This window comes from Coccinella septempunctata, chromosome 2, assembly GCF_907165205.1.
Source record: "Coccinella septempunctata chromosome 2, icCocSept1.1, whole genome shotgun sequence".
Lineage (NCBI taxonomy): Eukaryota > Metazoa > Arthropoda > Insecta > Coleoptera > Coccinellidae > Coccinella > Coccinella septempunctata.
This window is the reverse complement of record NC_058190.1, coordinates 383,067-407,885: the sequence shown is the minus strand read 5'-3', so window position 1 is coordinate 407,885 and position 24,819 is coordinate 383,067. Positions and strand designations below refer to the sequence as shown.

Here is a 24,819-nt window from a genome sequence, read left to right as displayed (position 1 = left end):
TCTCACTCTCAGTCTCTGAAACAAAATCAATCGAATTTGCAATTTTTTACGAAGTTCCATTTTTCCGTGTTCATTGTCAGTTAACAATTTTTTCCATCTGATTTGCTACCGACAAATCGGCAAATCGATCATTTCAATTTCTCAATTGATTTATTCGTTTCAGAGACTGGGAGTGTAAACCCTAAAGAGTTTCAGAAGATGCAGAGTCCTCCCATGTTGAATTTCAATAGATACCTTATCTTTGATTGAAGTATTACTAATACTTCAATCAACGCCGATATTTATCGAAACTGGGTAATTCCCAATTTTTTATAGACGGGTAAATAAAATAAAAGCAAAAAAGTTTTTTGTTGTTTACACACTGATAAGATTAGATTATTAGGAAATGCAATGAACAAATGTAAGAGATAATCTTTGGCAATGAATGCATCCGGCTAGCACATATAAAGACGGCTCTGATCCGAGCTAGCAGTACAAGCTTGATTTGAGATAGTGAAAGTGAAAATATTTGGTACTGAAAAAATCACAATGCCAGTTTCGGGGGATATAATTCAAATTTACAAAGACCAGAACGAATCATTATTAAAAAAACCAATACGTTACGTTTATAACCCTACTGTATATGCTAGGGAACCATGGGAAAGATACTTGAGAAAGTTCTGCAATAATGAAAAAGAAGTATTATTTGTGGGTATCAATCCAGGTGCAAGGGGCATGTGTCAGACAGGTATTCCATTTGGTGAAGTCAGTGTGGTACGAGATTGGTTGCGAATAAGTGGCAAGGTGGGTCAGCCCGATAATGTATGTCCGAAGCGACCAGTTCGTGGATTCAATTGTACTGAAAAAGAAGAAAGTGGTGAACGATTCTGGGAATTAATCAAAAAGTATTGTAGAAAGCCCGAAGATTTTTTTGGAAAATGTTTTCTGTATAATTATTGTCCTCTAGCATTCATGGATGAAAACGGAAAGGCTGTTCTTCCTAAACAGGTATATTGGCAACTTTCAATAAGATTATTAATTTTTTGCTGATTTGTAATCGATAAGAAGATCAAAAAATGCGATAGCAGCTATCGCATCATTCATATTACATACGCAGGGTGTCCTAAAACTAGTGAATCAAACGACACACCACGATAGAGTAGACCGAATACTATTGAATGACACCAACATTACTTCAGCGAAAATGTACCGTTTCCAAAAATAACCAAACCTAAAATTACCGATTTTCGAACTATTTTTTTAATCACAATTTATGATTAAGGACAGCGTTTTTCGCCCATACTATCACCCCTATACAGGGGCTTTATTCTGAGTAATACAAATTTTGTAGAAAAAACAATTGTTTTAATTTACATTTACTGAAGTTTTCGATTAACTACTTAGAATAATTTTAATTAGGGGTGATAGTACAACAATCTAGGATTAATACGATCTAAAATCGGTATCTTTCATCACAAACTGGCCCTGTGATTGCAAAAAATAGTTCGAAAATCGGCAATTTTAGGTATTTTCATAAAATTCTAATTATTTCGGAAACGGAACATTTTTGCTGAACTAAAATGTTGGTGTCATTCAATAGTATTTTTGGTCTACTCTATCATGGTGTGACGTTTGAATAACTAGTTTTGGGACACCCTGTATATCCATTCGGGACCAGAAAATTATTGATATGCATACAGCAAGAAATGTTTCATGAGTGTAGAGAAAATTCAGCCACCACATAGCATAGCCTCGTAATCTTTTATTTCATCGTGTAACTTTGGTTTTGATAGACCAGTTCAACAAAGTACATACCTTTATAGAGGGTGATTCTCGCAAACTGTCCAATCTACTGAACCGAATGAGATTTTTTTCCTTAAAATTCGTGGATCATAATGAATAGTCAGGATCTATTCAACCGAAATATTTTCAGCTCGGTGGTATTTCACCACCAAACTTTGGTACTTCAAGTGGGACAACCTATATTATATTTCATAACAAATATGTTAATAGTAGATTCTTGAGGTGGAAAGAAACTGATTTTTCCAATACCATTTTTTTCGATTTGGCCCTGATTAAAGGATATAGCCAAGTTTTCATAATAAACTATGGGAGAATCAAAATTACCTTCAGAATAACAAGCTAAATCTACACATCTGTCTATCTTTTAAACAGAGTTGTATTCAGCCAAAGTACCCAATTTTTCAAATTTCACAGGTACTCTGTAATTTTTGAACATCAAATTACTCGAAACCGACGCATTGTAAGTGAAAATATGAGGTATACTTTTATTTAACAAAACGTTCAAATATTCATTAGATAGCGTCCAAATTAGTTTCAAGAGTTGGGTTCTTTGAATTTTTTATATTTTTATGGAACGTTATAATGGTCATAATGAGAAAACTGGAAGACGTGGGTGATATCTTGTGTTGGAAAAAGATTAATCAAATAAATGGAGAACTATATTCCGAATTCGTTTCATTCGATAAAACCGTCTGTGAGACAGAACTCAAAATAACAGTTTATATGATTTTTCAACAGCCTGTTTCTTTCGAACCGAGCCGATTCGGAAAAAAGTGTTTCTTTTGACCTCAAGAATCTACTGTTGAAATATTCGTACGAGTCAAAGACTCACCCTGTATGTACACAGAGTGATTTATTGGGAAATGTGCATACAATCAAGGTGCCTATATACCTATATTTTATGGGTCCATCATTATTTGTAACCAATATATGTACAGGCTGTGTTCGGCATTGTGTACTGTCCTGGCCTTAAATTACCTTGCGCTGGTCAGGGATGCTTGTAGAATTCTTTTTACTTCGAAGATACTTACGAATGACATCACTTTAAAGACACCTTACTACTCTATGGCCAAAAATCGTGATCGTCTGGTTGTGGTAGGACTCCACATTACGTAGGCAACCCAAAGTACTTACCCTGATTGCTAATAGAAAAATTGACGGGAGGTTGGGAGATTCGAAAGATAACAACATATTTAAACCCAAACAAGAAACGTTTATTTCGGGTTTCATTGGAGACGATTTCCAATGTCATAGCTCTAGGGCGCAGCAGAGGGGAGGAAAAAGAGCTGCGAGAAAACCTCCCCTTAGAACAGCAAAAACTACATAATCTACTACACAGGTATGACTTTACGTAGCTACGGCAACAGGTTCAACTGGCTAGAGAAAATCTCACGTGAAATGCACACTTGGTGGAATCAGTTACATCTGCAGCTATCAGCTCCTTAATGATGACTCTTAACCGATACTTCAGTGAGATGGGTTACGTTACAGCATACAACAGTTCTGAATTGGGTAGGGTTCAGTCAGGGGGTTGTGGGAAGGATTAGACTCAGATGCAAGGGCATCCAGCCTAAAGGGTTGGAGACGCAGTTACAATGGTACCCGGCCTCAGGGGAGAGAGACGCAGCTGCAAGGGCATCCGGCCTCAGAAATCGGCGCAGATACAAGGGTATCCGGCCTACAGGATACTAGGAAGGGCAAAATCCATAAAAGTTGTATGTTTGTACCGTAACACAAATATGAATTATTTCCGCTCTTGGCTATCACGTTCAAATATGCCCGGTATTGACCAACTCCACCAGTGAAGAGAAAAATAATAATAATAAAAGAAAAGGAAAAATGATAATTGAGAGTCCTTAATGCAATTACAGTATTTACCCTGTTGGTCGTACCTAAGTAATCGAATCATTGGCTTGGCTTGGGGACGCTTCAGTGACATTTACAAGTATTCATAAAATAAGCACTAAAAAATATGTAGAAATTAAGAAATTAATACTATGAACATTACATAACACAAGCGCATCCACCATGAAACAAGTTTATTATAATAACTAGCCCTCAAATCATAAATGGAATAGAGTTGGAAGCAAAAAGGGGTAGCGTACAAAATGGCGTCTGGCGTCCCTATGACGTGTTCAAAGGAAGAAAAACTCAGAAAGTACGTTATTATCCACAATAAAGAAAATGAGTTATATTGTGTGTGAAGCACATAAAATAGAGACGGACAGAATTGGCCCTCGAGTAATTAACGAAATACTTTAACAATGAAAACTAATATGATGCATCAAGTACCCAAAACCTTCAAATTAATAAAATAAGAAACGGTTATAATGAAATGTGTGGTAACTTACGTCTGGAATTCACTGAACAAAATAAAGAAAAAAACAAGCTTTGTCTTACTCAAAAATTCACTCCAGAAAAAAAAACTAACTAACAGGAAAAACCGGTTTAACTCGTTTCAAGAAAGGACGCTTAATGAATCCCTTCTTCATTAGGAATTTCTTGCCTTTTCGATCTCAAGTACCTACTTGAAAAAGAGCGTCTTCCAGAGGGTTCTTAACGCTTGCGCCATCTCCCCTTTCAATTCAACAGCTAGTACAGAAAACCTTATCTAACCTTTCATTTCTTACTGGTGGTCTTTGATAAAGTCCACTAGAGGGCAGTCGTTATGTCAATATAAAAAAAAAGAAGTCCACTACAATTGATCAATAATAATCATAGACATAGAGACATGGACTGTGCCTTCCCTTTATATCTATGCATGAAATACGGTCAAAAAAAGTGACAGAGAGAAAAACACGTCGGGAATGCAGTTGTCTTTTTCTAGAATTTTGATTGGTCTACACTCACCTCTATGTGAACAAAAAAGAGAAAGGTATGTCCCGACGAGCTATTCTCTCTTTCTAATAAATAGCCAATTTCATGCTGGCATTGCTCAGTCCATGTCTCTATGTCTATGATAATAATGTATTATGCACGTGTTATTCTTCCTAACATCACCGAGCTTCTAGAAGAAGAGGAACAAAATCCCTTGCGATTCTGTGAACGAAGCTTTCATCACCCCCATTAGAGAGTTGAAGTGCGCACAGAACGTTAGCCTGAACGTAAACGTTAACGTGACAAATAACGTCAAATATAACGTTTACGTGTTGTAATGAAATTTGAGTTGAAGTGCTGCCATCATGAAACGTCAGACGTTAAACATAACCTATCAATTTGATTTTGCTTTCGTTTCGCGTGAACTCTCTTTTATCTAATATTGAGCTTCGACAGCTGGAATAACATTTGGAATATTGATGTTCTAATGATTTATATGCCTAATAAAGAGAATTTTCAGCTTGGAAGTATTTTATTATCAATGAAATGTTCAAGTGTTAGAGACATGAGAATTGCAGTGTAGATTCAGCCATTTCCTTATGTACTGAATATAATCTGATAACAACGTAATTTAACTTAATCCTTTTGATAACATTCAAATCACTGCTGATTTCCTATAATTTTCGTTCATTATGAGAAAATACACAGGAAATGTAAACAATGACAGTTTGAGGTTATCGAGAATTGCATTTAACAATCAAAATTCGGCCATTCGCAAGTCATCGGTGCTACTCGTTTAACGTTCGGTTAACGTACGTCGATGTTTAAGGTATACGTGGGTGACCGCTAGTTTACGTAGGCCGTAAAGCTGACGCTAACGTTAACGTTAAAAACGGACGAATGAGCATGCGTAGATGTCAATTATAACGTTAACGTTTACGTTCATGGCTGCACTTCAACTCTCTATTACCGGATCCAAGCGGACAGCACAGAACAGACCTACTTACTTTATGGCGGACAGTGAGAGTTACCCTTAAGTCTACTCTGTAATCTGTGCCTTAAGTTCCCGACAGTGGCCGATTGTCACCTCCAAGTTACCTACAGTTCGGACTGGCTCTCTCGATCCTCAAGACCCCTTTTTGAGTAGACTTGCCAGTACTTTCTAACCCTACATTTCTATATTGCTGGTGTGAAAACCCGGGGGAAACAGAACGCACTCAAGGGTGAACTGCCGTTCCTTTTTTTCCTAAATTGTCAGTGTCCACTTCTAATGTGAGTACGAATCACCGCTGGTGCGGAAACCCTGGGTGAACAGAAAGCTCTCAGAGGTGAACCGCCGCGTTTCTGTGCCGTCTCGCTCACCGCCTTCGCATAAAGCCTAGTTTGTATAACACTTCTGTATCTCTAATTTTTGCTAACTGGATGCTAAAGCTGAGTGGAAGGTATCTTGGCGCAAGATGTATGTTTTCTTTATCAACCCGATTATAAAACGGCGAATGTTATTAAAAAACATAATTATAATCATTTGATTCATTCGTACCTTTACATCCAAAGTTCCATCATAAAATAATGGAATTTGAAGCTATGCTGGTAGAACTGATGTTCAGAATATTCATTTTTTTTTCAAGCTGACTCGTGTTGTCAGGGGCGTTCAATGTAGCCTTAATTATAATCGACTCCTTCATGAATGATATATTAATTGTTTTGTAATCTATATTTCGCTTCTTTGTATCAATAACGAAACTCTTTTAAATTGAAAAGTGTCTCTCAACGTCTGACATATCAGATCAATAAAAAACATTTTTTTGTTTTTTATTGGTCTGAGGATATTTTACTCTATCCAAAAACAATCTGCTATCTATACATCATAAATAACCTATTTACATCTTTATAAGAACCGAAACTTGGATCTAAAACTCAATAAAATCTAAATTCAACGATAATATATGAGAAATTTTAAATCAATTTATGAACATGAAAAATCTGGTATCCCAAGAAAAGTTTTTTTAATGGTGGATTCATGGTTGCAGATATTTATCTTTAACGTTCTTTGCAGTCCCACCTCAAGGATTCCCTGCAAAAAGTTTGTGATGAAACACTGAAGAAGATCATAGACCTCCTAGAACCAAACATTGTAGTTGGAATTGGACGTTATCCAGAAGAAAGGGCAAACAAAGTTCTCGAAAATAACGAACAGAATATTAAAGTATTGTATATGCCACATCCAAGTCCCAAAACCGGTCTTTCTAGGCAGAAATGGCTAGAAGAAGCGGGAAGAATTATTGAAAACAATAATTTAACGCAGTACTTTGGAAACAGAGCAAATTAAACCATTATCCAAAAGAAATAAAATTAATTGAAGCAATTTCAGCCAACTTGCACATCATGCGTGACCCCTTTTGAATATTATATTATCTGGAAAAAGCTTTCTATGTTCCAAATCATGCTTGCTCTGCAGCCACAGAGGAAGCCTCAGTTGGTTTTCTTTTTGTTCACCGAAGCAAGACTATAACTGTGGGCCGTAATGCAGTTGATGAAACTGCATAGATGACGTTTCTGCTTATTGAAAAATTATAAGAATTGCAATCCATCTGTTTGTTTCCAAGAGATCAATAATATATAAGTAACTGTGGAACCATGTATATGTTAATAGGTTTGGTGGAAAGAGTCTTCAAAGAAAGCTCTGCAGCCATGGATTTACTGAATTTTTTTTTATCAAGGTGTCAATCCTAATGCTTCTCCTTCAAAAGTTAAAGTAAGAGAAAAAAAAATTATTCTTTTCTAAGTGTATATTATGTTATTATATTCTGATCACTAATGAATTGTTTTATTGATATAGTAGAACGATGATTATCTGAACTAGCTATGAAGGACAGTGGAAATTTGAAAAACTGATCCGATTGAATTGAAAACTTGAATTCAAAAACATTTCTTCAATATGATTTTTTCACATCGACAAAAAAATTCCAGTTACTGCAGAAAGTCGAAAGATCATATGTTCATTAACAATTTGATACATACAAATTATTTATGTTGTTCCGGTTAAACGGACTTTCAGTCCGTTCAGCAAAGTTCTTAACATCGCTCCACTGTACTAGGAATTTTTCATAATTTGTTTTATAAGGGGTTTTTTATGGGAAAAAATATAGATTTATTATATGAAACTGTTACCTGTGTATGCAACAATATTCAATATAAATTTTAACGTCAACGTCTAACCATTTATTTGTAGTTCTGCATGTTAAAAAGGAATTTTTGTTACTTAGGGGATCCCTAAGGAGTTCTTGATATCTGAAATACCGATGTAGTAGTCGATAACTAGTAAGCCCAGCGGTCTGCCTTTTCGGTGGATCCATCTTTTACCAACAAATAGATTTACAAAAAAATTATAAGCGAAAAAAATCAATCCAATTCATATTCCCGGCCATCCAGTTATGTCGATGCTGCAGTCTGCTAATATTTTCCCTTATTCAGAATAGTACCTATGCCCAAGCGAATAATGAGCTATATGCAAGGAGGGATGGACTGGATTTTTTTTCTATTCAGAATATTTGAAGGATTTCCATCAATGCATGATCCATCGTTAGAGGTGGGGTTCTAGGGCTGTCAACATTTTTCTGAGTACATCTGATACATTCTTCTATATTCATCAATTTTATTGGCTTACTTTCCCTATCTAATCTAGAAGTACCAGAAACAGCCAAAATCAAGCAATTCTGGATACCCTGAACTCGTTTTGGATTGTTTTCATAAGATTGATCACCAAAATCGACAAATTCATCTTTGTTTGAAATTACTGAAGTTGGATCAATTAATTCACCACGAATTTATCGATGAAATATGAATTATATTCATAAAGATGTTTAATGGTGAAAATTTGCTCTAGAGAGTTCACAACACAACGGAAATAAAATACAAGCAACAAGAATTATTTTTATTGAAAAAAAAAACAGAACAGAGCTTGAAAGTACTAGACCTACTTCCCCCTAGTTTATTAACTTTCAACAGTTTGCCACACGAAGTCAAGGAATAAATAAATGAACAAATGTAATTTTAATAATTGAAAAAGAAATTGTAAAAATCGACCACGTTGATTTTTAGCTGTGTTACCTGAATAAATAAAGATATTTAAATCTAAAAAATTCATCAAAGTGGAAGGACTTTGTTTATTTACAAATAAATAAAAGTTTGGGTCTTAGATATATAAAAAAAATGTTCTAGCAGCCTCATGTGCAAGGAGAGATAAACTGACTTCTTTACAAGAATTAGATTACAAATTTTTTTTTCTATGAGGAATATTTAAAGGATTTTCATTCCGGGAGAAGTATTAGTTCAAAATTACCGGTCAGAGAAATTGAAAGGTAAAATAAATAGGGAGATGAATAAAATATCCTAATAAAATTTCCTTTTCATGCTGAAATGCATGATCCATCGTAAACGGAATATCGGTTCATTTTGATCGTTAGAGGTGGGGTTCTAGGGCTGTCAAAATTCTTCTGAGTACATCTGATACATTTTTCTATTCATCAATTTTATTGACCGACTTCCCCTATCTAATCTAGAAGTACCAGAAACAGCCAAAATCAAGCAATTTGGGATACCCTGAACATACTCGTTTTGGATGGATTGCTTTTATAAGATTGATCACCAAAATCGTCAAATTCATCTTTGTTTGAAATTACTGAAGTTGAATAAATTAATTCACCACGAATTTATCAATGAAATATGAATTATATTCATGAAGATGTTCGATATATTATCTTATATTTGAAAAGGGCGTCAGCACAATGCGTCTCTGTCATTACGTCATTTTGTATTGCTCCACAGCGCCACCTGGCCTATTCACTTTTCGTAACACAAATCTGTTCTCCTCCCCTCTACCCCCCATAGCCAGAACCAAGACTTTTACTAGCAGACAATGGTGAAAATGGCCTCAAACGTTACAGATTTGGAACAAGGCACAGCCAGGGCCCATGGTTTCTGATTTAAGGAAGGGGCCAATAGCTGTCTATTTATAGAATAGATATGTTTGAGTATGGCCATCCCGGTGAATCACTATGACTTGAGAAGAAACAATTTAAAAGTAAAAATTTGCTCTAAAGGGTTCATAACACAACGAAAATAAAATACAAGCAACAAGAATTATATTTATTAAAAAAAAAAGAACAGAACAGAGCTTGAAAGTCCTAGATCTAGTTTGCCACACGAAGTCAAGTTATAAATAAATACACAAATGTAATATAATAATTTAAAAAGAAATTGTAAAAATCGACCATGTTGATTTTTAGCTGCGTTACCTAAATAAATAAAACAAGATATTTAAATCTAAATACATCAAACTGGAAGGACTTCGTTTATTTACAAATAAAAATAAAAATTTGGGTCTTACATATGCGTATTTTTTTTTTCTAGCAGCCTCATGTGCAAGGAGGGATGAACTGACTTCTTAACAAGGATTTTAGATTACAAAAAATTTTTTCTATTCAGAATATTTAAAAGATTTCCATTCCGGTAGAAGTATTAGTTCAAAATTTCCTGTCAGAGAAATTGGAAGATAAAATAAATAGGGAGATGAATAAAATATCCTAACATAATTTCCTTTTCATGATCCATCGTAAACGGAATATCGGTTCATTTTGATCGTTGGAGGTGGGGTTCTAGGGCTGTCAAAATGAAACAGATTTTTCTGAGTACATTCTTCTATTCATCAATTTTATTGGCCCACTTTCCCTATCTAATCTAGAAGTACCAGTAACAGCCAAAATCAAGCAATTTGGGATACCCTTAACTCGTTTTGAAAAAATTGTTTTTATAAGATTGATCACCAAAATCGACAAATTCATCTTTGTTTGAAATTACTGGAGTTGAATCAATCAATTCATCAATGAAATATGAATTATATTCATAAAGATGTTTAAGGGTGAAAATTTGCCCTAAAGGGTTCACAACACAACGGAAATAAATTACAAGCAACAAGCATTATTTTTATTGAAAAAAAAACAGAACAGAGCTTTAAAGTCGTAGACCTACTTCCTCCTAGTTTATTAACTTTCAACAGTTTGCCACACGAACTCAAGGAATAAATAAATAAACAAATGTAATTTTAATAATTTAAAAAGAAATTGTAAAAATCGACCATGTTGATTTTTAGCTGGATTACCTAAATAAATAAAGATATTTAAATCTAAATAAATACATCAAAGTGGAAGGACTTTGTTTATTTACAAATAAATAAAAGTTTGGGTCTTACATATATGTAACTTTTTTTTTTCTAGCAGCCTCATGTGCATGGAGGGATGAACTGACTTATTAACAAGGATTTTAGATTACAAAAAATTTTTTCTATTCAGAATATTCAAAAGATTTCCATTCCGGTAGAAGTATTAGTTCAAAATTTCCGGTCAGAGAAATTGGAAGATAAAATAAATAGGGAGATGAATAAAATATCCTAACATAATTTCCTTTTCATGATCCATCGTAAACGGAATATCGGTTCATTTTGATCGTTGGAGGTGGGGTTCTAGGGCTGTCAAAATGAAACAGATTTTTCTGAGTACATTCTTCTATTCATCAATTTTATTGGCCCACTTTCCCTATCTAATCTTGAAGTACCAGTAACAGCCAAAATCAAGCAATTTGGGATAGCCTTAACTCGTTTTGAAAAAATTGTTTTTATAAGATTGATCACCAAAATCGACAAATTCATCTTTGTTTGAAATTACTGGAGTTGAATCAATCAATTCACCACGAATTCATCAATGAAATATGAATTATATTCATAAAGATGTTTAAGGGTGAAAATTTGCCCTAAAGGGTTCACAACACAACGGAAATAAATTACAAGCAACAAGCATTATTTTTATTGAAAAAAAAACAGAACAGAGCTTTAAAGTCGTAGACCTACTTCCTCCTTGTTTATTAACTTTCAACAGTTTGCCACACGAACTCAAGGAATAAATAAATAAACAAATGTAATTTTAATAATTGAAAAATAATTTGTGAAAATCGACCATGTTGATTTTTAGCTGGATTACCTAAATAAATAAAGATATTTAAATCTAAATAAATACATCAAACTGGAAAGACTTTGTTTATTTACAAATAAATGAAAGTTTGGGTCTTAAGTAGTTCTAACTTACCGGTCAGAGAAATTGCAAGATAAAATAAATAGGGGGATGAATAAAATATTCTAACATAATTTCCTTTTCATGATCCATCGTAAACGGAATATCGGTTCATTTTGATCGTTAAAGGTGGGGTTCTGGGGCTGTCAAAATGAAACAAAAATTTTTCTGAGTACATTCTTCTATTCATCAATTTTATTGGCCTACTTTCCCTATCTAATCTAGAAGTACCAGAAACAGCCAAAATCAAGCAATTTTGGATACCCTGAACTAGTTTTGGATTGTTTTCATAAGATTGATCACCAAAATCGACAAATTCATCTTTGTTTGAAATGACTGAAGTTGAATCAATTAATTCACCACGAATTTATCAATGAAATATGAATTATATTCATAAAGATGTTTAAGGGTGAAAATTTGCTCTAAAGGGTTCATAACACAACGGAAATATAATACACGCAACAAGAATTATTTTTATTAAAAAAAAAACAGAACAGAGCTTGAAAGTACAAGTCCTACTTCCCCCTAGTTTATTAACTTTCAACAGTTTGACACACGAAGTCAAGGAATAAATAAATAAAAAAATGTAATTTTAATAATTGAAAAATAAATTGTAAAAATCGACCATGTTGATTTTTAGCTGGATTACCTAAATAAATAAAGATATTTAAATCTAAATAAATACATCAAACTGGAAGGACTTTGTTTATTTACAAATAAATAAAAGTTTCGGTTTTACGTATGTGTAATATTTTTTTCTAGCAGCCTCTCCTTAGAAACAGCTTTCTAAAGATGGTACCTGAGAAGAAATTAATAATTTTTTTGTCAGAAACCAAAAAATTGACAGAATTGAAACTGAGCAGACCTTCTATGGGAGCCAGATGACAATTTGGTGCAAGGGGTAAAAAGCCACCCCTAAAATCTGTGTCTTAATTAATTTTTGTTAGCTTGTCGCATACTCACATAGATCAATTTTGTGTTTCTAAAGATCACAATGAACATGCTCGACATGCTTTCGAAGGACATCTCTTTTACGTGCAACATACTCACAATGTTGACACTTGTTCATATTCAAATGAACAGATTTTATGTGCGCTTTGAGGTCTTTTTTTTGACTAGCAGCGTATTCGCATAAGTGACATTGGTGATTCTTAATATTCAAATGGATACAGTCGATGTGCTTTTTGAGGCTGTTTTTTCTACTCGTCATGTAATCACACAGGTGACACTTGTGTTCCTTAATTTTCAAATGAACGCATTTTATGTGCATGTCAAGGTTACTTCTGTCACTCGTAGCATATTCACAAAGGTTGCACTTATGATCTTTAATTTTCAAATGAACAGATTTTACGTGTGCTTCGAGGTTATGTTTTTCATTCGCTGCAAACTCGCATAACTGACATTTATGATTCTTAATATTTAAATGAACAGAGTCGACATGAGTTTTGAGGCCTCTTTTTCTACTTGCCACATAGTCACATATGTGACACTTGTGTTCCTTAATTTTTAAATGTACAGTTTTTATGTGCTCTACGAGGTTTTTTTTGTCACTCATCTCATTTCCACAAAGATGACACTTGTGATCCTTAATATTCAAATGAGCACTGTCAACATGTCTTCTGAGGGCGCTTTTCGTACTTGTCATGTAATCGCATAGTTGACAATTGTATTGTTTAATTTTTAAATGTACAATTTTTACGTGGCTTGCAAGCCTGTTTTTGTTACTGGTAGCATAATCACAAAGATGACACTTGTGATCCTTAATTTTCAAATGAACAGATTTTATGTGTAAGTCGAGGTATTGTTTTTCACTCGCAGCATACTGACATAAGTGACAAACGTATTCTCTAATTTGCAAATGAACAGTTTTTATGTGTGATTCGAGTTCTTTCTTCTGACCGGTAGCATGTTCACATAAGTGACATTTGAAATTCTTAATATTCAAATGAACATAATCGATGTGCTTTTTGAGGGTGTTTTTTCTACCCGTCATAAAGTCGCATAGATGGCACTTGTGTTCCTTGATGTTCAAATGTATAGTTTTTATGTGCAGACTGAGGTTTTTCTTGTTACTCGTAGCATATTCACAGAGATGACACACTTGGTCTTTAATCTTCAAATGAATAGATTTTATGTGATGGTCCAGGGTGACTTTAAAACTCGTAGCGAATTCACACATATGACACTTGAATTTCTTAATTTTTAAATGAACCGATTTTATGTGTCTATCAAGTTTTTGTTTCAAAGTGGCAGCATATCCACAAATGTGACATTTATGTTTCTTAGCATCCAAATGAATACGCTTGACATGCCTCTGAAGGTACACTTTTTTACTCGTAACATAGTCACATAGATGACACTTGTGTTCCTCAATTATACTCTTTGCATCTAACACTTGATTAATTTCTTTGGTAAAAGAGGCAGGTGACTGACTTGCATCGACGTCTTCAACTAAGGCATTTTTACATCTTTGTTCATTTTGAATTATATATTCCTCTCTATCATGAACCACTTCGTCTATAAATTGTTCTAAAATGTCGACCTTTCCTATTTTGTCTTCTAACTTGACTCTGAAAGAAATCAGACTTCATGTGAGTAATCATGATATGATATATTAACTAATGAAAGGTTGGAGTTTCAAAATGGTCGTTAAGGCGACATGTCTACTTTTCCTCGATTCCTGTTTTGCAATTCCAAAAATTAGAAATATTTAACTGAAAATATGACTCTATCTCAATGGGGAAGATATGAATTGAAATTAGTTTGATGTAAATTTTCTGAACTTGTTACCTGAGATTGGGTATATACCCAAAAGCCCAGATTACCAATTACTGTCATTCTGATCAAAGATTATACGGAAAATCAGTATCAAAGATTATATCCCTATAATCTTTTATCCGGATTTTAGAGGGAATGCTAGCCGGAGTGATGTAATTACTAAGAATATGAATAAATTGATGTAACTCAAAACGACCTTTAAGTGTTTACTGAAGGTTAATAGGAGCGTCATAAATATGATTATATATACTTACTCATCACGAGTAATATGTACCAATTCTTTATTATTAGTAAAACTTTTTCCCACATCCATTTTTTATTATTTTTACTCCAAAACGCAGAAAAATTGCAAAATATTGCACAATTTGACGATTGTCTATGGATTTGACATTAGGTGCGCATTGGCGTAGCTCAAATAATATTAATTAGGCTGTGTAATAAATTCGAATAATTTCGTTATTATTATTCTTCACCAACTCTTCTTAGTTGTGCAAGTATCTGCAGCACTTTCTGAGACTTATTCATGAGACAGTCACCGATTTCGCACTAAAGTTTAAGTTATTTTAACTCATCTTCTTTCTAAGTTTATCAATTCTTTATGTTACGCCACTGCCAGAGACAGAGACTGCCCTTTCTCTATGACTAGAAAGAGGTTAATCTTTGGACAGAGACAGAAGAACCCCTTCTCTATGTCTTTGGATTTATTTTTTCACAGAGACATTTTCCTTTCTCTACTTTATGGTTTTTACACTGGATCAGAATCTATGATCAGAATAGATATATTTTTGATAAAGAGCGATTAAAATTATTACTGCAATCAAAATATGGTAAATACGTGTTTTTCGTGTAAATGGAGGAATGGTAAATTTCCTCGAAGATCTTTTCACAGGTAAGTGAGGTTACTAGTACCATGATCATCGCATATTTATAATATATATTAATATTAGCAAATGTAACAGATTCCCATTGAAGCAGGAATTGAGGCAGAAATGGTTGGATATTTTGGGAAAGAGCAATATCTCCATTGGAAAACACACAACATTATGTTCTATACACTTTGAGGAAGACTGTTTTCGTTATGGCCTAATTTACGGAACAAGAATATTAAAGGATGGCAGTTTGCCAACTCGACATTTAACAAAAATTAAAACAGAAAATCAAGTCCTTGATTCAAGTCAAGAAATTAAACCACCTGAATCTATGATGGAAAATAATCTCAATATGCATCTTCCAATAATAGACAATGTGAAGACAGAGTTGAATATTGCAGACAATTGGATGAAAAGTTCAACTTCCGACTTGGACATTTCAACTAGCCACACACAAGTGAAAATAGAATGTTCTACGTTTGATGAATCGTCTACAAAAAGGTGATGATCAAAAACTATTCAACATGAATTTAATGATGAATCATTCAATTTCAAATTGTTTCAGCAGCCTAATTGATGAACAGCTGGATATCAAAAAAGAAGAAGAATATTGAGCACTATTCAAAAATGACATCAATCTCGATAAGAGTAAATTCATAGTTATACAGGGTGAGTCTTTGACTTGTACCATCACTTCAACAGTATATTCTTGAGGTCCAAAAAAACACTTTTTTGCTTTACAATATTTTTAATTCGGTTTAAATGATGGGATATAACCAAACTAAGTTTCTATAATAAGCTATTCCATCAATGGAAACGTGACTTGAAGTTTTAAAAATTTAATATACCGTTTTAATCTAGGAAATAAGATACTATAAATGAATTGAAATTAACTCACTTTCTCCATTTAATTTGGTCAACGAAGTTGTATTTATTATACAATAGTCCATTGTCCAAAGCAATGAAATGACGTCACCAGGTAAAAGTACAACATAGTTGCCAGACTGTCCCAAGTAATCCTAGCATTTACTGCTGATATTTTTATGACGAATCTTCATGTGAATTTGTCGAAAATGAACTTTGTACAATGTATAAAGGTCTAAATGTAAATGGGCTTGTACAGGGTGGGCAAATTTCGATGTTTTAGCACTACAGTTTTCAAACCAGAGGAGATACACAAAATCTGATACCCCATTCTCATTCTCTTTTTCTGAGAAACTAACAATTGTAGTAGTCATTTTTGGCCACTTTCTTTTGTTTTTGAGTTATAAATTAAATTTAAATTAGCACGATTAGAACGTCCATCAGAAAAATGGAAAATACACTTGATAAATTATGAGATGTACAAAATGAGAGTACTAATGAGGGAAACCACCAATCGTTGGTTTAGAGAAGTGTTGAGAGCTGAAAACTAACCTGTACAGGGTGGGCAAATTTCGATATTTTAGCACTACAGCTTTTAAACCAGTGGAGATAGACGAAATCTGATGCCCCATTCTCGTTCTCTTTTTTCTGAGAAACTAACAATAGTAGTAGTCTTTTTTGGCCACCTTCTTTTGTTTTCGAGTTATAAGCGAAAATTGGAAAAATGGCGATTTCGAAATAAATTTATATCTCCGCTAATACTGATGATAGATCTCCGAAATTAAAACATTATACAGGCACTTTTTTGAGTAGAATTCAGTGGCGTGCTTACCTTTTTAGTAGGATTTTTAATTACGAAGCTGTTACCCAAAGTTACGTTTTTTTAAATGGGAACACTAGTTTTCTGTGAAATTTTTTGAAAGCTTAATTTTTACTGATTTTAAAAATATATAGCATCATATGGTTTGTATCAATATAAATGATAGAAAATGGTCAAAAACCTTTTTTCTCAACATTTCTATGGTTTCTACTTTTGATGAGCACAGAAACATATAGCATAGTATGATTACCACTGTCTCCTTCTATAAGTCTTTTCATTATTATGAAAATTTATTAAATATATCTTGATTCAAATTTTGTGAAAATTGGTAAAATGCATAGAAAGAATGACATTGCCGGAAGGAGACTGCTTTTGTTATAGGAAACTCTATTTTTCTGTGCTCGTCAAAAGTTGAAACCATAGAAATATTGAGAAAAAAGGTTTTTGACCATTTTCTATTATTTATATTGATACAAACCATATGATGTTATATATTTTTGAAATCAGTAAAAATTAAGCTTTCAAAAAATCGCACAGAAAACTAGGGTTCCCATTCAAAAAAACATAACTTTGGGTAATAGCTTCGTAATTAAAAATCCTGCTAAAAAGGCAAACACGCCACTGGATTCTACGTAAAAAAGTGCCTGTATAATGTTTCAATTTCAGAGCTTTATCATCAGTATTAGCGGAGATATAAATTTATTTCGAAATCGCCATTTTTCCAATTTTTGCTTATAACTCGAAAACAAAAGAAAGTGGCCAAAAATCACTACTACTATTGTAAGTTTCTCAGAAAAAAGAGAACGGGAATGGGGTATCAGATTTTGTCTATCTCCTCTGGTTTAAAAGCTGCAGTGCTAAAACATCGAAATTTGCCCACCCTGTATATCGAGCACGATGAATGAATATGAGAATGTATCATCAGAGTACAAAGTATAATGAGTAGATCATACCAAACTGAGAGTGTGAACGAATACCATAACAAGAGACTGTCAACCAGTTGTCAAAGTTCTAGAGGTTGTATCTCAGCCATCTTGGATATTTTATAGGTATATACAATTTTTGGTTAAACGACTTATTTTGATGTCAAAAAAAAAGCCTCACCTTTGAAAACACCCTGTATAATAAAATATTTATTCGTGATTGAGGTGACTCGAAAAAAACTGTTAAATGAGCTGTAAAACGGATTAATTAATAATTTTGGGAAGACTGAGAGTACATTACCCTTTGAGAAGAACAAGTCAGCACCAGAATTGAACGAGACAACTTTGAAGGGAATTACTTAAACGAAATGAGAGAATTGCTACAATAATCGTACAATAATCGAGGTTAATGAGAAGTAAATTCAACAACGTGAACAAAGAGAATGATAAGAAAATGTGTTAATGTGTAGCAGTGGGGCTGCTGCTTCGGTCAATTAGCGCACCGCAGAATTGGGGTACTATAAGTGGCCACCTGAGATGGTCAGTAGCGTAGGACAGAGAAAGGTCGGGTAGGGGCTACCCTGAATTTAACAGAGTTAATCTAACCCTTCGACGAAAACAAAACGATCGAAATAAACCGCCATTGCACCGGCAACGTGGCACAGTGTTAAAAACATAAACTATCAGAAGTCGCTCGGATTTGTGCGAATGAGAAATTCTCCTCAATTTGGGTTATCACAGCATATGCAAGTTTAAACTGACTAATTATGAGTTTCATTCACGAATTTTTCAAATGCACCGCGGAAACTATTCAAAATCATTCTTCAAATATGAGGTTTTTGGCAACAGCGCCTACTAGAAAATAAAAAGAACAATGGCTTGTCTATCAAATAAAAGCTGTTGATTTACAGCCATAATAAAGCGCGTACTCTCTGGCGAGCCTCAACAGCAACCGGCCATGAAAATCCCATAAAATTTTACGACCTTCCTCGTTCGTCGCAGACTCCATAGGCAGCCATCTTTGTCTATCTTATCAAGATAGTGTATTTGTTATCCTTTATTATCAAGGCATATTTCAGTCGATGTTGCAACCTTGTGCAATAGAAACGAAACGCTTTAAATTTTTAATACCCATTTTTATTCTTACTTCCTAAGTACTTGAAATATTTTTTTTTTTTGGAAACGGTTGAAATGATTATTTCAAAATGTGATGTTTCAAAGATATTTCATAAAAAATACATCATTTTCGTCAGAAGGAGTATTATCCATTGAACGAGAAGACTTTAAAGAGAATTAGTTAAATGAGATGAAATGATAGAGAAGTACTGCAATAATCGAGGTTAATGAGAAGTAAATTCAACAACGTGAACAAAGTGATTGATAAGAAAATGTGTTAATGTGTAGTTTTTCGCTTCTGAAAAACACTGAGAGTGGGGCTGCTGCTTCGGTCAATTAGGCCACCTGAGATGGTCAGAGAAATGTCGGAGAGGGGCTTCGCTGAATTGTTAGCAGAGTAAATCTAACTTTTTGTCGAAAACAACACGCTCGAAATGAATGGCCAGTGCACCGGCAACGTAGCACAGTGTTGAAAACATAAACTGTCAGAAATCGCTCGGTTGTGTGCGAATTCCAAGGTGGTTACTGTTGGTAGAACATAGATACATGGAATGGAAAATAAACATTCCAAAGACTGGAGTGAGATAGTTGCTTAGTGTAGCCAATCACAATTGAGACATTTGTTTCGGAGATCAGTGTTACATCAATTTTCAGTGCGAATGGGTAGGAAGTATGTAAATTTTTCAAAATAACGCCACTGCCTTAGTGTCTCGCTAGACAGAGAAACATCGAATGTGTGTACTACAAACAATTCATTCGTAGCGCTGAATGTCCATTCCATGTATCTATGTTCTAAGGTTGGTATGACCATAGAAATATATATGACTGTTCCGCCGTTCATGACGTCATTACATTGCTTCGGAAAATGGATCGTAATTATGCAAACCTTTTTGCATAATTGTTCGAAATTCGCTTGATGGAATTCAAAATGATGTGAAATATTTTTCAGGTTTACAAACGAACAAGATGCTAGGAGTTTTTCTTGATTACTACAATACATCGAGCAGTAATAAAAACCTTACATTCGACGGAAGAAATATGCCAAAGGCCGCATTTACGAAGAACTTCCACAAATCAGCGAAAACAATATAACATCCAATGTCCCAAAAGTTACCGAAAAGCAATCCAAAAGTCTTGAAAAGAATGGGAATCTAAAAGCATCCGATAGGAATTCAAAACGAAATGTGATGGATTGCAAAGATCTTGTTGGAAAACAGAAGAAACTATAAAATGGTCGAGGAGAATATGAGAATAAGAGTGTCTTTAGCACTGAACAACTCCAAAAGAGAAAAAAAATAAAAGGACGAAAAAAGATATTATATCCAAAGCCATTCTGAAAATGTTGAGCAAGGGAGCTTATACTTATTTGAGAGATAAACACAATTATCCATTGCCATCCATCAGAATCCTCCAGATGTGGGCTTCTACACTGTATATTCATGCTAATTTTTCCAATTGTATTTTCGATGTTGTGGCTTGCCTGAAATGGAGAAAATAGGAGTTTTGGCTTTCGATGAAAAAAAAAATGGATCAGGATATCACTAGTTACGGCCAGATGCAAGTTTTATCATTTCCTGGACTATTTTTAAACTGGAAACAAAGAAGATTTGATGAAAAAAATGATACCAGAAGTTTTGACAACAAAATGCACAAAATAATGCATCCATTTCTTGTTGAGTTTTCTGCTTCTATCATGAAATAAATCTTTTTTTTTTCTGTGGATTCCAGGTTTGCGTTTTATTTCACCCCGTCGAGTTGTTTTCTTAATTTAAGATTGACTTAAAAATGGCAAGTCGGGGAAAAAAGATACGGCATTGCGAAAAGTTGTTTTCTTTTTCAACGGGTTTGCACGTCAGCTAGGAAAGCGCATTTTCAGCAGGGAGGACCGGACAGTGTCAGGAAAAACGGTACATTTGTTCACCCTTCTGGTTTCTGATCCCAACGAGTTTGCACGCCGGCTAGAATCGTACTACCAGCAGCGATAGGACTAAGATAGCATAGGAGATTGAAACGGAGGTTCCCATTCAAAAGTATATACGTTGTGTTGTCTTACCTGTGGACCCTATCTACTGCTTTTCTCAGAGTTCGGTCTCAGCCCTGGTCACCCTTCGCGTAAGCTACTAGGACGGTGGAACTAGCAGCATTACGGAAATTAAACCGAACAGCAAGAAGTCCCGGCTACAAGGCTAACTCTAAACGTAGTTTGATGGCTCACAATGCAAGAGCAGAAAGCTACAACTATATAACTTACCACTCAAAACGGGTTCGGTACTCCGGTATACCGGATAAATCACTAATCAGAACTATTTTCGAATGAATAATTAGTTCAGAATGAATACAGCTTAACATTATAGAACACAGGCCAACACACATTTTGGTGCCTGCGATTTTTTAACTGTTCCTGAGTAATTTTTGGATGCAGAATGTAAAAAAGTTCTCAGATTTTGTCTATCAGATCTAGTTTTTGAGATTTTTAAAAAAAATTGTGTATATAATTTACGTTATAACTGTTATAATATATAATATTACTATTGACAGTTAAAAAAAACAAAGACACATGGATTTAAGTATTCATTGCAAAAACTTAATTTACATAATTATATTAGTCACTAATCACATAAAAATTCTCTTTTATACGATTTTCTAGAATGGAGTTTACTAGGGCAGTCTCGCTGAAGGGTCCAGCAGTAGTCCGCCATCATGTGGCTATCCCATCGTCCTTGATAACGATCTTCCATAGTTTTAATATCCTGATGGAATCTTTCCCCCTGTTCTTCACTACAATCACCTAAAATTTCTGGAAAACGATCTAGGTGGCTGTGGAGGTAGTGAACTTTTATACTCATGTTACAGCCGAGAATATTAAAATTTGAAAGCATAGTTTCCACTAATTCTACGTAATTCTCTGCTTTATGATTGCCAAGAAAATTTTGTACTACTCGAACAAATGAACTCCAAGCGTTAGATTCAGTCTCGTTCATTGATGTGGTGAATTGTGGATCTTTAACAAGTTGCCTTATTTGAGGACTATCAAATATACCAGCTTTTAGTTTTTCCGTGCTAATGCCAGGAAATTTACGTGACAAATACCCAAAACAATTTCCATCTCGATTTAAAGCCTTCACAAATTGCTTCATTAGGCCTAGCTTGATATGCAAGGGCGGAAGTAAGATTTTTTCTCTTGAAACCAAAGGTTCGTTGATCATGTGTTGTATTCCTTGAATCATGACATCTCTTGAAGGCCAATTTTTGTTAACCCAGTGCTCATTTTTAGCTCTGCTGTCCCAAAGACACAAAAAACAAGGATATTTTGTATAACCACTCTGCTGTCCAAGGAGGAAGTTAATCATTATTAAATCAACACAAATTGACCACTGATGTTCTTCGTATTTAATTTTTCTCAAAACTAATGCTATTGTTTCATATTCTTCCTTCATGGTAGTAGAATGACCAATAGGAATTGAGCCATATTTGTTACCGTTATGTAAAAGAACACATTTTAAACTACGTTTTGAACTGTCCATTTAACCTGTAACGTGTATCTCAGAAACTAGAGCTGATAGAAAAAATCTGGTGGCATTTTTGGAATCAGCACATTAAAAACATCTAAAATCAGATGTTAGATTTCCGGCACCAAATTTTTTTTTCATTTTGTTGGCCTGTGGAATTAATGCTCGACAATGATTCGCAACTATAACCAGAAGGAATGAACGAGCGAAGGGACATCCCCTTTTTTCCGCGGGGTGCGGAAACGGTATGTCCCTCATCAGCTTAATGTCTTGACTCTATTGTACAGATACTAGCGAACAAAAACTCTATCTCCGAATTCAGGATGTTTTTCACGGTTCTACATAGTTTTTCAGTACCGAAAAAGGAAAAAAGACGGTCCGGTATGTTAACGGTTCCCATTTTAATTATATCAATTAAAACAGAAAACGAGAGAAAAAATGATCGAATTACTATAAAATGAAAATGAATTTTCACCAAAATATAAAACTTCATTTTACAGGCAGCAAAGTTGCGGACCTAATATTGAATGTTTTGCTGTTGTTGAAAATGAAATATTTGTTAAATAAATTTAGAACTCACCGAATAACCAGAGTCATCAATGAAGCTTTTGAAAAAAAGCAGTACTGCACCTCAGTATTTTTAGATGTAAGACAAGCTTTTGACGAAGTCTGGCATGCTGATGGGTTACTATATAAAATCAAAACTATAAAGTACTTCAGCATCTTGAAATCATATCTCACCGATCGAGAATTCAGAACAAAAGTAGTGGAGGAAACATCTAAAAATTATCCAATTGAAGCAGGGGTTCCTCAAGGAAGTGTATTGGGTCCGATAATCTATGTGCTGTACACTTCTGATCTGCCAACATGTAATAACACAACAACTGGAATTTTTGCAGACGATACAACCATAATAGCAAGCCACGAAGATCCCATAATAGCAACCAAACTTGTACAAGAACATCTGAAACTAGTAGAATCATGGGTCAACAAATGGAATATAAAAATAAATGAAACAAAATCAAAAAAAGTAGATTTCACCCTGAGGAGAGAACGATATCCTCCAATCCATCTCAATAGTAAAGCAATACCACAAGCTGAAACAGTTAAGTATCTGGGATTCCACTTAGATACCAGACTTACTTGGAAAGAACATATTAAAAAGAAGAGAAAACTAGTAGATTTTAAAACCAAGGAAATCTATTGACTAATAGGAAGAAAGTCAAAACTATCATTAGAAAATAAAATTCTTTTGTACAAAACAATTATAACTCCGATTTGGGCGTATGGACTTGAAATTTGGGGATGCGCAAGCAAGTCAAATATAGCCATCATTCAAAGATGCCAGTCCAAGATATTGGGCATGATAGCCAATGCACCATGGTATGTCACCAACCAAACACTCCATGATGATCTGAAAATACCCTTTGTCCAGTATGTCATAAAAACAAGAAGTAGAAACCACCACTCTAGATTGGAAGTACACACAAATATCCTTCTACAACCCTTAACACATGACAACGAAGTGAGAAGACTGCAAAGGAAATGGCCAACTGACCTAATGGAATATTAAGAGATTCTCCCAATGGGGAGAACCTCTTCATGTTATGTTTTTTCTAGAATTGTTAAAAAATTAGCTCATAGAATTGCGGATCAATAAATTCTTGAAAAAAATAAAATAAATTTAGTTATACACTCCTTTCCCTATAAATTTTTTTTTTTTCATCTTATTTATTACAAAACCCCAATATTCGCCGATTTTATTTATGATAAACAATGACTAGTAATCAACAAAGATTTCTTAAACTTTTTCTTGTGATTCTGTTTACGATGTATATTTCTAAACAATTGTAACGCCTTTTTCTTCGGGGTACTCGAGCGCCAGCTATTATTTGAAGGGAAAATAGCAAACCTACCCTGGTAGCTACAGCTACAAGGTTTCTTGGAATTTGGAGTGTCAGCGACAACCAGTGAAAGTCAAAATCAAAGTACACAAATTTTATTTGTCGACACAAAAGTGAAAAGCGCGATAAAATGGGTTGATCAGAAATAGCCTATTTTACACAAAGGTTTATATTAAGTGGTGAATTTACCGAGTGAAACGGAAGAAATAACAAAAGGGTTTACGGACTCGTTCGCCAACCACAACCCAAGACTCACACTTAACGGACAATGATGTCGGAACTCGGTAAGGTTAAGGTTTGAACAAGACGGCAC

At 34.3% G+C, this 24,819-nt stretch overlaps 3 protein-coding genes across 5 annotated transcripts; 2 read left to right on the top strand and 1 right to left on the bottom strand.

The window, feature by feature from the left end:
• Positions 1-528: 528 nt before the first annotated feature.
• LOC123308694 (single-strand selective monofunctional uracil DNA glycosylase-like) lies at positions 529-7,810 on the top strand. The gene is made up of 2 exons (XM_044891462.1): positions 529-987; positions 6,656-7,810. Exons 1-2 carry the CDS (start codon positions 529-531, stop codon positions 6,926-6,928), a joined length of 732 nt encoding a protein of 243 aa, XP_044747397.1. The 3' UTR covers positions 6,929-7,810.
• A 2,752-nt stretch (positions 7,811-10,562) lies between these two features.
• Positions 10,563-14,976, bottom strand: LOC123308765 (zinc finger protein 808-like). The gene is made up of 3 exons (XM_044891587.1): positions 14,756-14,976; positions 12,687-14,293; positions 10,563-12,522 (listed from the first exon to the last, which is right to left on the bottom strand). Exons 1-2 carry the CDS (start codon positions 14,812-14,814, stop codon positions 12,706-12,708), a joined length of 1,647 nt encoding a protein of 548 aa, XP_044747522.1. The 5' UTR covers positions 14,815-14,976; the 3' UTR covers positions 10,563-12,522; positions 12,687-12,705.
• Positions 14,977-15,182: 206 nt separating this feature from the next.
• LOC123308789 (THAP domain-containing protein 2-like) lies at positions 15,183-20,103 on the top strand. Of its 3 annotated transcripts, none has more exons than XM_044891632.1 (4): positions 15,183-15,390; positions 15,461-15,871; positions 15,936-16,039; positions 20,043-20,103. In XM_044891632.1, exons 1-3 carry the CDS (start codon positions 15,326-15,328, stop codon positions 15,982-15,984), a joined length of 525 nt encoding a protein of 174 aa, XP_044747567.1. In that variant the 5' UTR covers positions 15,183-15,325; the 3' UTR covers positions 15,985-16,039; positions 20,043-20,103. The 3 variants fall into 3 exon arrangements, with proteins under 3 accessions (XP_044747567.1, XP_044747566.1, XP_044747565.1); XM_044891631.1 differs by having other exon boundaries at positions 15,449-15,871; positions 15,939-16,039; XM_044891630.1 differs by having other exon boundaries at positions 15,449-15,871.
• The last annotated feature ends 4,716 nt before the right edge of the window (positions 20,104-24,819 follow it).